The following is a 12,608-nucleotide window of genomic DNA, read 5'->3' as shown; positions in this document are numbered from 1 at the left end:
CTCTGGTGCAGTTACTGGTTAGGAGTGATTGAGCTTATTATTAATTATCAAACTAGTCAGTTTAGGGGGGGTGGAGAGAGACCCTTGAGTAAGTGTTTAGATAGCCAGTAAGTAATCTTCTCTGGCTTTCAGTCATACTGCCCATAGGGGATTTTTCACATGGTCTAACACGCCTGCAACCAGGCCAACGATTTCCTAACTTATTTTTTTCTGCTTCAATGGTGTGGCTACTCAGCTAAAAACATGCCAGCCCAGAGTTTTTTCAGCTTTTCCGTGTGGTAAATGTGCGCGTGATCTGAACGTACATCTGCTTTTTTTGACCATTTCATAAAGGCGGGGAAGCATATAGGCAATCAGGAACTTTTGCCTCCCTGGATCAACAAATTGTAGTGAACAGAAATCATGTTCAATGGACAGATCACCAGAATATTTTGTATAGAAGATGTTTAATAGACCATGTCAGTGTTATTTTCTAAAGTCTCAAGAAAATATTTAAAAACCTGAATTTGAAAAGCTAATTTGACCCTGTTTGCTTCCTATCTTTAACAGGATTCATACGGGGACACGCCGCTCCACGACGCCATTGCTAAAGATTTCCGCAATATCATTGAGATCCTGTCCGTGGTGCCCAACATTGATTTCACCCAGCAGAACCACAGAGGCTTCAACCTGCTGCACCATGCTGCCCTCAAAGGAAACAAACTGTGAGTGGGGATGATGTAATCATATCTACATGCGCAGTCACATGTCATACACAGAAGTGAAATTAGGAAATATCCCCAAAACTTGTTGGAAAAGATTTTTTGACTTTAAATGTTTTTTTAGGCACTTGAGGCATTTTCTTGAGCTCTAACATGCAGTTGGGGTTTCTAGGGGTTACCATTTAGTGTCATTAGAGTATTTTAGGACTTTTGAAAAGATTTTGCCTTGTAGTCTTGCAGTTGTCACTTTGAGATTAAGAAGTATTGGGCATGTGCCTTAAAATATCACAAAATTGAATGTGCCAAAGCAATAAAAGACATTTATTCTGCCAGTGCGGCGTCTGTGCTCGGGTGGAACCAGCTTTTCATTGGTGGCCTTTAAGAACTTGTCCATAGTCTTGACTGGTTTGACTATTGTTACTGGCAGGAGTTGGGGTAGTTTCTTTAGGAAGAAAATCATAGTGGGTTTCATGTGCCAATCGTTGCTGAATTTCTTGCAGTAGTCACTGGCATCAGTGGTTCTGCTTTGGGCTGAGCAAATTAATGATACTATACTATGTTTCAGAATTTGGGAAACTGGTTCTGGATTAAACCTGACACCACGTTGATGAAAAATCAATCAAAAGCTTTGGTTTCCCCAAATCTAGCTTTATGTACACCAAACAAATTCAGCTGCAAAGTAAAAAACCTTCAGCGTCATTCAGCTTTCAGTCCTTGCTCAGTTTTTCACCGTGTATTGTTAGTTTAAACGCATGTATCTGTGAGCGTTGGAAATGTGCGTGTATAGGCTTGTGTGCTTATGTGTGGGAATCTCTTCTGTGGGTTCAAATAAGGATTCAAAGGTCAGCTCTCTCAGCGCTATCTGTTACAGATAGATCTCATCTCCCACACAGCTTCTGCTGCTGTCAGCAGGCTGACTGTCAATATGAGGCAAAAATGCAACAACATTTACTTTTGCGTCACTTCTTTCTGTACACACTCAGTTTTTTTTATTTCTCTTTTCCCCGGACTGTATGCAGTCTAGTCATTTCTCAGCAATGCAGTTTTGAGATTCATGAGTGTGTAAAAATTCCCAAAATCCAAGCAAAAGCTAAACAATGAGCCAGACATGTTTTCCCAGGAAAGACTTTATTAACACAGCAAAGCTGTCACGATTCGGCTGTAGACTTTGTCACTGCTGTGTAACACTGTTTTAGAGGCACAGAGGGAAAATACTGTACACTGTGTTACATAAACTTCACTTTGCAACGCTGTCGAAATTCAAGCCCATTCTGAAAGCGGCTCTGCACCAACATAGCACACTGTCCGGATGGGAAAGAGGTACAAGTGACACCGTTCGGAAGCTGGAAAAGGATCAGCTCAGCCATTTTACTCAACACTGAAGTGTTTAAGGCCAGCCTTCAAAGTTGCCTCAGTGGTACGTGCCACAAAGGCTCTATTATTTTCTGTCTGTTGGTTTGAGGCTGATCAACACTGGAGGTTCTTAATCTTAAGCTGAGCCTTGACACAGAAATGCAGTTGATAACTGAGTTTTCTCACAATGATAGGGTTTCATGGATTTTTCTTGGTGTGCCAGTATCTCCCTCTGTTCTCCACACCTCCAGGAACATGTAAAGGTAGAGGGAAAAGTCAACAATCATCGTTCTTCTCAGTAATGCGTTGCCTGTTGCTTAATGCGGTCTGTAGTGTGATGTTTCTTCATTAATTTCCGGAGTATTAACAATATATTGCTTGAAATGATTGACTGCAGTTCTATATGTATAAATCTCTATTTTCTTTAGGTGGAAATTGGATTATTTTGATAAGCTAAAGAAATATTGCATTAAAGATTCAAATATCTAAGTGACTTTTAAAAGGTTGCTGTTTCCCTAAATGCAGCAAATCTGAACATTTGCTTTGAGGCCTTAACAACCTTTTGGGAATTTTCCATTACAAATAGCACAAATTTGTCATGGAAGATTTTCCCTGGCTTTTTAAGGGGTGGGTCAGTAAGGCAAGGAAGTAATTAAAAATACCAGAATCACTGTAAATTCCCCCCCGAAGCAATTCATTCATTCAAGGCTTTAGTTCAAGACTTTGAAAGTGTATCTTATATCTAAAGTCCATAAATCTGTATGGTCAGTAAAGAATTACTATAGCTTACTATAGTCCGCTGGCTGTTTTTCCTGAAGACTCTCCTCTATTTATTTATTGCTATAAATTTACTTAAAAAATGCTGCAAGTTAATGAGGCTTTCTCCTCAAAAAAGGCTTTAAAGCCTCAAATTCTGACTTCCTCCCAGTGACCCACATATCCTCAGCACTCCCACAGCCAGGCTCCTCCTACGTGTCTTATAATCTACTGACCTTGAAAAATAGGATCTCAGGACATCCCTGCACATGAGCGGTGTGTGGACAAATGTGGACTGAGCGGGGAAAAGACTTTTGGCAAGCAACACCTGCAAGTGCAGGCCGCAGTAGACAGTCATTTAATAAATGTCCGATCTGTTCTGGCAAGTGTCATATGTGCACCTCTGGGAATTTAGGCTGCTCTCCCCAGCATTCATTTAGCCTGACATCAGCTGCTGCACCAAAAACAGAGACACAGGATTTACAGTGTTCAGGATCAACTCGGTTCACCAGGTCCTTCATTTATCATCAGCAGGCCTACACTATACTAATGCAGGACAGTGACTGTCTACTTTTTGTGTTTCTATATTGTCCAATACACATAGCAGACTAAAACTGCTTCTTTTGTTTCCCTCATTGTCTGTTTTCTTTTCTATAGTTTTCAGTCCATTTGTCCATTAGGATGTTTCCACTGCTTAATTGATGGCTGCTTTACTATCCTGAGGAGTGAGTTCTCGAGAGCAGCTGTGACCTTCTTTTTTGTGACCAAAAGACAAGAATGTTTTGTTTATTAGAGTATTTATTTATTATAAGGAAATGGAAAAATAGGGGCTTGAGGCCAAGTTCACAAACAGTCCTGGGAAAGAAAAGAAACAAGGCTTGTTGCCAGATTTCCTTTTAGAGGTTTCAGCTCGATAGGAGAGACGATGCTAACTGTATTTACTTGAAAATGAAAACTGCTTGGCTGGATTTCACCTCAACATAGCTTCATTGTTTTCTCCTCGCTTTCACCACGTCTGCAGCAAGTTTTTTTTTCCCTTTTTCTTCAAACCCTTGTCTTCATTTTTAGTGTTCATCTTGACAGTACTGTGTAAACTCTCTGACACAGCTAGATTTCACAGCTTAGTCACTCTTATAGCTAATAATACCGCCACGTTTTATGTTTTGTTTTGTCGTCTCGTGTACATCAAGCAGTCCTCCTGCTTTTATCAAGCTTTGATTGAAAAGCAAGCTACAAACAAGCATGATGCAAACTCCCAAAAATAACCTAATGATGACTTCAGTCCCCAGGAAAGTCATTACCAGCGTGCCTAAGATGCCCTCCAGCTCTTGCGCGTGAGTGCATGTTTGTACAAAACTGCCTCAAAACGCCAGCTCAAGTCTGAATATTCATGAACACACACAGGAGTAAGGCTTATGGAAGAAATGCAGAGAAGAAAGGCACAGCAGATATAGAGGTGACACAGCTGAGGCGGCTGCTACCCGTCCTGAGTGAAGCTAATAAAAGGTGGTCTGGAGCTAACTTTTATAGCTCAACCGCACACACGCTGACACACACGTATAGAGCTGCATTGCAGATACCAATGACCTCTAACACAGTGTCTCCCTAACAGCCTTCATCCATCAATCGTGCTTATACATGCCGCTTACTTATAGCAGTCCAGGACCTCATGTATTAGCACTCAGCTGCTAAGAATCCTGTAATCACTGTAATATTTTAGTTAGGTCAGTGAAAGCTGCATTAAAGTTGTCCATGTTACTCTGATGTCATACAGTTGCATCCAGTATTTAAAAACAGTGTGTCAGGTTAAAAGAAAAAGCACAACTTTGAAAACCATTATTTGAATTGGAAGAGTATTATTTCCAGTATATGAATTACATTTATTTATTATTATCAGACAGACTACAGTCTCAATTATAATGCGTCATCTCAAGGCAATGCAGACAGTGATTGGATACAGGGCCGTGTTGGTTAAAGTGTCCACTCCCCTAACAAAACAAAGGGATGAGTTAAAAAAATAGCGATGGGTGTTCCTTGTATGCCGTCTGTTAATCTGCTTCAGCTTCACTATGATTGCTCAGACACCAGCTATCGATGTGTGCACCACTGGTTTTTTTCAGTGAGACCCAGCAGAGTTGACATTAAAATTAAGTTAAGATCACCTCACACGGAGGCCTTCATGGACACGCTAGCTTCCCGGGCGTTCGTGAAGGCTGTCGGCTTCAATTTCACACGTCATAAAGCAAACTCGGCTACAGACCAGAGGGCAACTCAACAGTGCAGTCCATCCTTAAACTGCAGAATTAGTCCTGTGTGGTAAAGATAAAAAAAATTGTTCCAATATTGTCACTTTGCCGAATGCAGCCGAATTTCAACTTCACTTTTGTTAACCTCTCACAGTTAAGACGACTTGCTCTAATCTCTAATCTGACCAAACTTGCTCTTAAATTTTTCATGTTAGAAAACTTGAGCTTGGCTGTCCTCAGCTGAGTTGAGCACTGTGTAAGTGAGGTGGAGGTTGTGGTATGTGTCCTTGATGTAGTGCACTGTTTGTTTGAATACTGATGATGATGGTGAGCGTTCTTGTCAGATTGGCTTGTTAGCGGCTTTACAGCAGCTGCGTCTCAGTCCAAGCTCATTTCAGAGACCAGGAAACTTGATCATATTTCCATTTCTGAGAGGTTTATGCTTTGTGCCTTTTCTTCAGCTCGAGGTGGTGTTGTAGACACTTGTCGCTGTCTGGTCAGATTCAGGCACATAATGATAAGCCTACATCAATATATGGTTAAGGAAGTACTCAATGTTGTACATTTAGGCTGTTGTTGTTTTATTTATACTGTAAGTGCGTCATTTCATTAAAATTCTGTGGAAAAACAAATTTCCCCAGCTAACATCGTAGATACATTGCACTTTTTGGGCCCTTTTTCCCCCTTTTTTTTTTTTACTTCTCTATTTAATATTCATTATGCTGATGTGCATGATGGATGTTCACTTTATACTCGGTATTTAGTAGAGATTTAGAACAGCTTATTTGTAATCCTGCTTGATTGTTTTATCATTTTAAGGTCACATAGTTATTGCTGATATGGTATTTTATTTTATTTTACCTTAGAAAGGGAGAACAGGCCTTATTACATATATTTGAGTAAAATAAAAGGACAGTTGAATAACTATTTCTTTGTTTCCTGTAAAAGCCTGACTTGTCCCTTTGTTCCAGTGTCCCTACATTTAAGTATTTGTAGATAAATAAAACAACACCAAATAAAATACATTGATATCCCATTCAATTCAAGTGTTACCATTATATCAATATTCAGCCGTTTCTGTGAGTATTTGATGGGGCAACAAGCTCGAGGACAGCTAATACAGCACTTAATTTAAGGAGTCAGGAACGATGTGGCTAATTGAGTGTTGTGTTTCTGTCCTGCTGGCAGGGCCACAGAAAAGATCCTGGCCCGAGCACGGCAGCTGGTCGATGTTAAAAAAGAGGACGGCTTCTCTGCGCTGCATCTGGCGGCTCTCAACAACCACAAAGATGTCGCAGAAATCCTTATCAAGGAGGCGAGTTGACGATACGTTTGCATATTTACCTGTTTAAACCGATGCTTTTGTTGTAAAACTAAAAAAAAAAAGTATTTCTTTTTGCTCTTTTTCTTCTACAGGGGCGCTGTGACATCAACATCCGAAACAACCGGAACCAGACGCCGCTTCAGCTGGCGGTGACGCAGGGCCACACAGAGTTGGTGCAGCTGCTGGTGGACGAGGGCGCCGACGTCAACATGGAGGACGAGGACGGTGACACGGCCATGCACGTGGCCCTCCTCCGCCCGCAGCTGGCCAACGTTATGCTCAGCCCATCCGTAGGTACCAGCAGCAGCGAGGAGAGCAGCGACGGATGTTCCTCCACGTCTCTGTACTGCAGGGTGAGAACTGATGGGGAGGGGGTGGTGGCATGTTGTTAAATTTGTTCTTTTCATTTTTAAAAGATTTCTTCGAGGGGAGCGCCCGGTTTGATGAAACTGTTTTACTGCTACACCAAAGTTCACCACTTTTTAACTTTTGCGATTCCCGTTATGATGGGATAGATTTAAAACATGAGATTGGCTTTTAACAAATCCTCTACTGTTGAATTCTTGGTGTTGCTGGAAGTGGATCAAATGAAAAGAGAGCAAGAGAAAAGATGCTGATTGACAGGATGAAATGGTGGCTAAATAAAACCTGGCAACAGGGTAAATAAAGGACAAAGACAAGGTTACTAAGACTACTAAGAGATGTAAATATAGACTGGATAAGAGAGTAAATGACGATCAGAACATTACTTTAGAGCTGGAGAAAGATTATTGTGGGCTTTAGAGCGTAAGTGCAAGCTCATAGTAGGGTAAATAAAGGCTAATAAGGGTCGAGGATAAAATGATGAACATAAATGAATAAGTGTTACACTATTTACCTTTAGTTCTGGGGGTTAATTTAGTGTAAGAGAGTTAGTTGACTTTACCAGGTAAACAGCAGGATGAGTGTGAGAAGGAGTTGGAAGGAGTCAGGTGGCACGACCTTAAAGACGGCGTTAAATAAGGAGAAAGGACTTTGGCAGGTTGTATAAACATGGCAGAAGAGTGGGGTTAACTGTGGACAAAGTAATTAGGAGTGCAGTGAAATGATACTATATATAGTTTAAAGCAGGGGCTGCATGCCCAGTGAAGCTATAGACATTTGAACAATAAGCCCTCAACATTTAGGATTTCGTAAGATGACTGTATCTTTGACTCTAATCTCGTTCTGTGGCTTTAAAAGAAAATACTGGCAGAGACATTGTAATAAATGGGAGAAGTGCACCCAGTGTTACAGTATGCATTTGGCAAAGATAGACCCGAGTATTACTGCAAAGAACGGCTAATTCTACTACTTGTAGTTATTTGAAATTGTACATTGTTAACTCAAACATGCTTTGCTGAGCCGTTAGGACCGCTCTGACATCATCAAAATGGGAAATAGATGGATTTAGGTCACATGATTTCCACGTATTCCTACACTGGGAAAAGAGAGGTTCTGGTAATTAGATAGATGCTAACTTTGTTTATCTGTTGTTTGATACTTGGCTGAATCTGGCTTTTCTGAAAGCTGTTAACTGACGAGAAGTAGCCTAATATTCATTTTACACAGACCTTGACTCTTTGCTTTGAGCAGCACTTTAATTGCTGTTCCATCAGTTCGTGTTGGTATCATTGCACCAGTGAAGAAGAACGTCCTTTCTAGTCTACATGACCGCAAACACTGCAGCTCCTCTCAGCATCCTGGACACCTGCCAAGCGCACACTAATACACACACATACACACACATACACAGCCATGAAGGTGGCTAGACTTAAGTGCTCAGGGCTGTTTTGGCCACTGTCAGCAGATGAGTTATTAGGAGTTCTTCCGTGCTGATTAGGAGTGCAATTATATATCAGCCTTAGCTGGGTTGCACTGTTTTTACTTCAGTTACCTGGTGTTGCTTAAATTCAGCTCCTGGAGGTTTTTAAGTTGTTCTCAGCTCTCACTGTTCGGATCAGCTGTTAGGTTTTTAAAGAGTACATCTCTAAAAGGGTCTAAAATTTCTCTCCCCTCCCTTATCTTCTCTGTCCACAGCTGAACGCTACAGGTCTTCTGGGGAGTACGGAGCTGAGCGTAGGCACAGCTGTCGCCTGTTTTCTAGCGATGGAAGGTGCTGACATCAGCTACGCCAACCACAAGGGCAAGAGTCCTCTGGACTTGGTGGCAGACAGCACCATGCTGCAGCTCATCAAGAGCTTTTCTGAGAAGCACAGGTAGCCGTTTGCAACATTAGGGTTGAAGTACACGAAGCGGTGGCTGATATGTTTATGATGCATAGTTCATAAAACATTCTGACGGTCATATTTACACTCTTATGTGCTATTTTTCATTGAAATGAACCAGGACTAAAGATGAACAGAAAACAGTTGCTAAGGAATAAGCGCTGGTGTGTGGGAGTCAGCTGAGGTTAAAAAAGGAAGCCTTGGTTTAGTGGGGCGTTATAGCTGTGTGTTGTGTGTCAGGTTGCAGCGCCTGCAGGCCATCACATGCGGACAGGGCCTGAGCAGCGCCAGCCTGCGGCGGGTCCACACAACACCCAACACCATGACCAACCTGGTTCTACCAACGCCGCCTGGGCCCAGTGAATGCCTCATCTGCTCTGAGCTGGCTCTTCTGGTTCTCTTCTGCCCCTGCCAGCACAGTGTGGCCTGTGAAGGTGGGCTGTGCCTTTTTTCTCTCTCTGTTGTTTGCTCTACTTTCATTATTGAATGTCAAACAGTATTGTTATTGTTACAGATAAAAATAGACTTTTAGTCTAATTGATCCTTGGCTAACGCGGTGCTTGTCTAAACAGAATGTGCCCATCGCATGAAGAAGTGCATCAAATGCCAGGTCACAATCACCAAGAAAATTAGGCAAGGTAAGTTCTAGCTGCTTTACTGTCCGAAATCTTAAGCCTTAAATGTTTCTTGTTATCTTAATGTTTATTCATGAGATTATTTAATCATTCATGATGTCCTAAAGACGACGTCTCCGTATTCATGGTGCTCTCTGGTCACTCAGACGCAGCCTTGAATGGTAAATGAAAGCAGCTGTGTGTTCTGGACACTGCTGTCTCCGTGTTAACCTTATTATGAGCCATTAGCGCAGCAGGACAGTCTCATCTTGCACAGCACTGCACAGTCTGCATAAAATGAACTCATTTAATAACGATGACCTCCCTCCACAGACCAAACGGAGGTGGACTGCAGCCCCGGCACCGAGAACTCAGAGCAGCACAACCTGCTCGAACAACTGCAGTCCCGCTACCGTCAGATGGAGGAGAGAATGACCTGTCCCATCTGCATCGACAACCACATCAAGCTGGTCTTCCAGTGCGGGCACGCCTCCTGCATCGACTGCAGCGCCGCGCTTAAGACCTGCCCGATCTGCCGGCAGACCATCCGCGAGCGGATCCAGCTGTTTGTCTGAGCTTCTCTCTCCGCTCAGTCCAGAGAATAGTGGAGGGGGGCGTCGGAGAGAAGCGAGGCTGGGGATGGGCAGTGGGCAGCTGTTATTTTGGACACCCCCAGTAACCCCAACCATCCCCTTGGATCAGCCCACAGGCTGCTTGACTATCAGATGCTGTATTAAATCACTGAGAGGCCACCTTGTGTTCGGAGTAGCTTTCATTGAGCAGCGCAGGCAGGAACGTGTCTATTAATTTAATTCGATTTTCAGCGCCAGGACAGATGTTTAGCTGAGTCCGACAGTCAAAGTCACGAGACGCCGCTGCTGCTTTGATTGGCAAGCTGGGAGGGTAAAAAAACGCCCCTCCCCTCACTCACTACTTCTTTTCCTCACTCCCACCCAGCCTCTGCCTCGTGTAATCTGTCCTCTCTTTGCTGCTTTAAGTGGATGTCTGTCCCATCATCCTCTCTGGCTCTCTGGCCACATCTGTTTACAAGGCTGCGCAGAAATCACTTCTCATCTTGCTCCTCAGCCTGTCCTGTGAATTATGTTTGCTCTCATTTGTATCAGTCTCTTAATAATCAGTGTTAGTCTCTGCAGAGGGAGTTGGTATAACTAAAGACTCTCTATATAATCCCCAACCAATTGTCTGTATGCAAGGGGAAATACACACTGTATATGCATGAACATATGCATATTGCAAAGCTGAAAATGACCGTGTCGTCATGGGTGATTTGTTGTCGTCGTCGTTTTCTTTCTCTCTGCTTACATTTGTGGTTTTTAACGTACCTATGAGTACAGGTGTGTATTTATGTGTGAAAGGTGGTATTACTTAGTAATGTCCTTTTTCGGCCAAAAGGTTTTTGGTTTCTACTGAAGTTCACCCCCAAGCCTATGTCCTCTACTCAGGGTATCAAATCATTGAAAGCACTTGGAATATCCATACAGAATTAAAGAGCCACCCCCAGACGCACGCGCGCGCACACACACACACACACACACACACACAGACTCTCAGACACACACACCACACACACAGATACAGATACACAGCATTATAGAGCAACAGGTTACTGAAAGGAAAGGTTGGAGAGTTGGGCATACTGACTAAGAACTGAAGTAGAAACACTTTGTCTAAAGTCACAGTTTCATTCTCATTAGTTAAACGAATGTTTGCAACAAAGCTGATGTTTTCCTCTGAAAATACAAGGGAAAAAAAAGTCCACCAAGCCTCCCAGAAGAACCAGTCGGCTTCATTTCTGTGTTTCACTCTGTGTGTGGCAACCACTCGGTCTGTCTGTCACACGGCTGGTGCGGAGAACCCAGCGAGCACACACTTTAACGGCTATTTTGTTACCAAACCCACCAGATGTATTGTAAGATCTAGAATCAGAAGGGCAAAAACATTGCGTAGTCGTGTCACTCGTGTATTTCCTTCCACGTCTACCTTTGTAGTCCAGTCTTTTCAGAAGAAAGCCTCCCTTTCTCCTCTGGAGTTCTGGATTGTATATCATCCTGATATCCGTTCTTGGTGTGTTAACTTGAAGGGCTTATGCAGATATATATATATATATGTATAAATCTTAATTTAATTTTTATTTTCGGACATAAACTTCCAGAGACACTTTTTTTTCTTCATCAGATCCCAAATTTTGGGAGAGGCAATGTTAAAAAGATGTACATTTGAATGTTTTTTTTGGGAGGGGGTATATCCGGTCTCACTCTGCCTTTCTTATGTATAAAGAAAAAAAAAAGGTGACAGAGAAGTAGCTGGAGAAACCAAGGGGTACCACAAGATTTGCTTTGAGGAAAGAACTTTTTTTTTTTTTTTTATCAGTGCCAAATCGCATGAGGATGTGCATGGGCATGCACGCCCGAAATTACCTAGACGCACTATGCTAAACCCCTCTGAGCTCAAGCGAGGGTTCAGTTATTCCAGCAGTGTGAAGTGAACTAAAAAAAAGAAGAAGCTAATTTTCATGGTTTTTTTTAGGTTAGAATCAGAAATATTATCACAGCACACTCGGTTACTGATGTTAGCAGCTGAGCTAATGGTGTTAGCCTTTTAACTTTAGCTTACTGTTTTGAACCTCCTCGTGTTCTCAAAGAAACGTGATGTTACACACTTCTGAAATATTATCAGTCCCATATCGTTTGGAGCTTTTTACAAGTATATATATATATATATATTTATATTTTGTGAGACATTGTCAATCAAGGGACACGTTTCTTACAGAAATTTCAGCATTTTAAGGATTGTTGGTGTTTTAAGGTGATGGGTTTACAGGCAAAGGCAATAATGTTCTAGAAAAAAAGGGGAAGACGTTTGTGGTTTTTTTGTTTGTTTTTGTTTTTTTAAGGAGGTCGCTGTGAGGGCGGGAAACAATTTATGTATAAAAATTATATTAAAGCAGCAGTTGTTACTATTGGTGTTTGTACATTTCAGCTCTTGGAGTTCTGATGTTGGCCTTACTGTCCATTCCTCCTCTGTTGATGTTTTTTCAGTTGTATTCTGTACAAAAATATTTTGCAATAAATATGGAACTGTTTTCTAAGGACTTGGGCTTCTCCTCTGCTTCATTTCTTAATTTAAACAATGAGATTTCCTTACCTCAGTTGAGTGTGCTGCATTTTCCCCTTGACTTGAAGCATGCTTGCAGAAATCAAGTGTCAGCAGCAACAGAATCAGATGCTAACCTCTGTGAATGAATGGTTAACTTATTAATTATATTTTAGATTTAAAAGGTAGCTCATTCTTTCAAATTTCACAGATTAAGCTGCATGTTTGTCGAAATTTTATTTGTAGAATAATGT

At 41.9% G+C, this 12,608-nt stretch overlaps 1 protein-coding gene across 6 annotated transcripts in view; it reads left to right on the top strand.

Annotated features, from left to right (window-relative positions):
• mib2 (MIB E3 ubiquitin protein ligase 2) overlaps window positions 1-12,352 on the top strand; it is a 39,468-nt gene extending 27,116 nt beyond the window's left edge. For all 6 annotated transcript variants that reach the window (XM_063464010.1, XM_063464009.1, XM_063464007.1 and 3 more), the window contains 7 exons: window positions 550-704; window positions 6,245-6,371; window positions 6,473-6,733; window positions 8,439-8,617; window positions 8,867-9,060; window positions 9,199-9,264; window positions 9,574-12,352. In XM_063464010.1, the coding sequence (XP_063320080.1) occupies window positions 550-704; window positions 6,245-6,371; window positions 6,473-6,733; window positions 8,439-8,617; window positions 8,867-9,060; window positions 9,199-9,264; window positions 9,574-9,815 (1,224 nt within the window). In that variant the 3' untranslated portion in view covers window positions 9,816-12,352. The remainder of the gene's footprint in view (window positions 1-549; window positions 705-6,244; window positions 6,372-6,472; window positions 6,734-8,438; window positions 8,618-8,866; window positions 9,061-9,198; window positions 9,265-9,573) is intronic.
• The last annotated feature ends 256 nt before the right edge of the window (window positions 12,353-12,608 follow it).

The sequence above is a fragment of the Pelmatolapia mariae genome, linkage group LG20 (assembly GCF_036321145.2).
Source record: "Pelmatolapia mariae isolate MD_Pm_ZW linkage group LG20, Pm_UMD_F_2, whole genome shotgun sequence".
Taxonomy (NCBI): Eukaryota; Metazoa; Chordata; class Actinopteri; order Cichliformes; family Cichlidae; genus Pelmatolapia; species Pelmatolapia mariae.
This window is presented reverse-complemented; position numbering and strand designations above follow the sequence as displayed.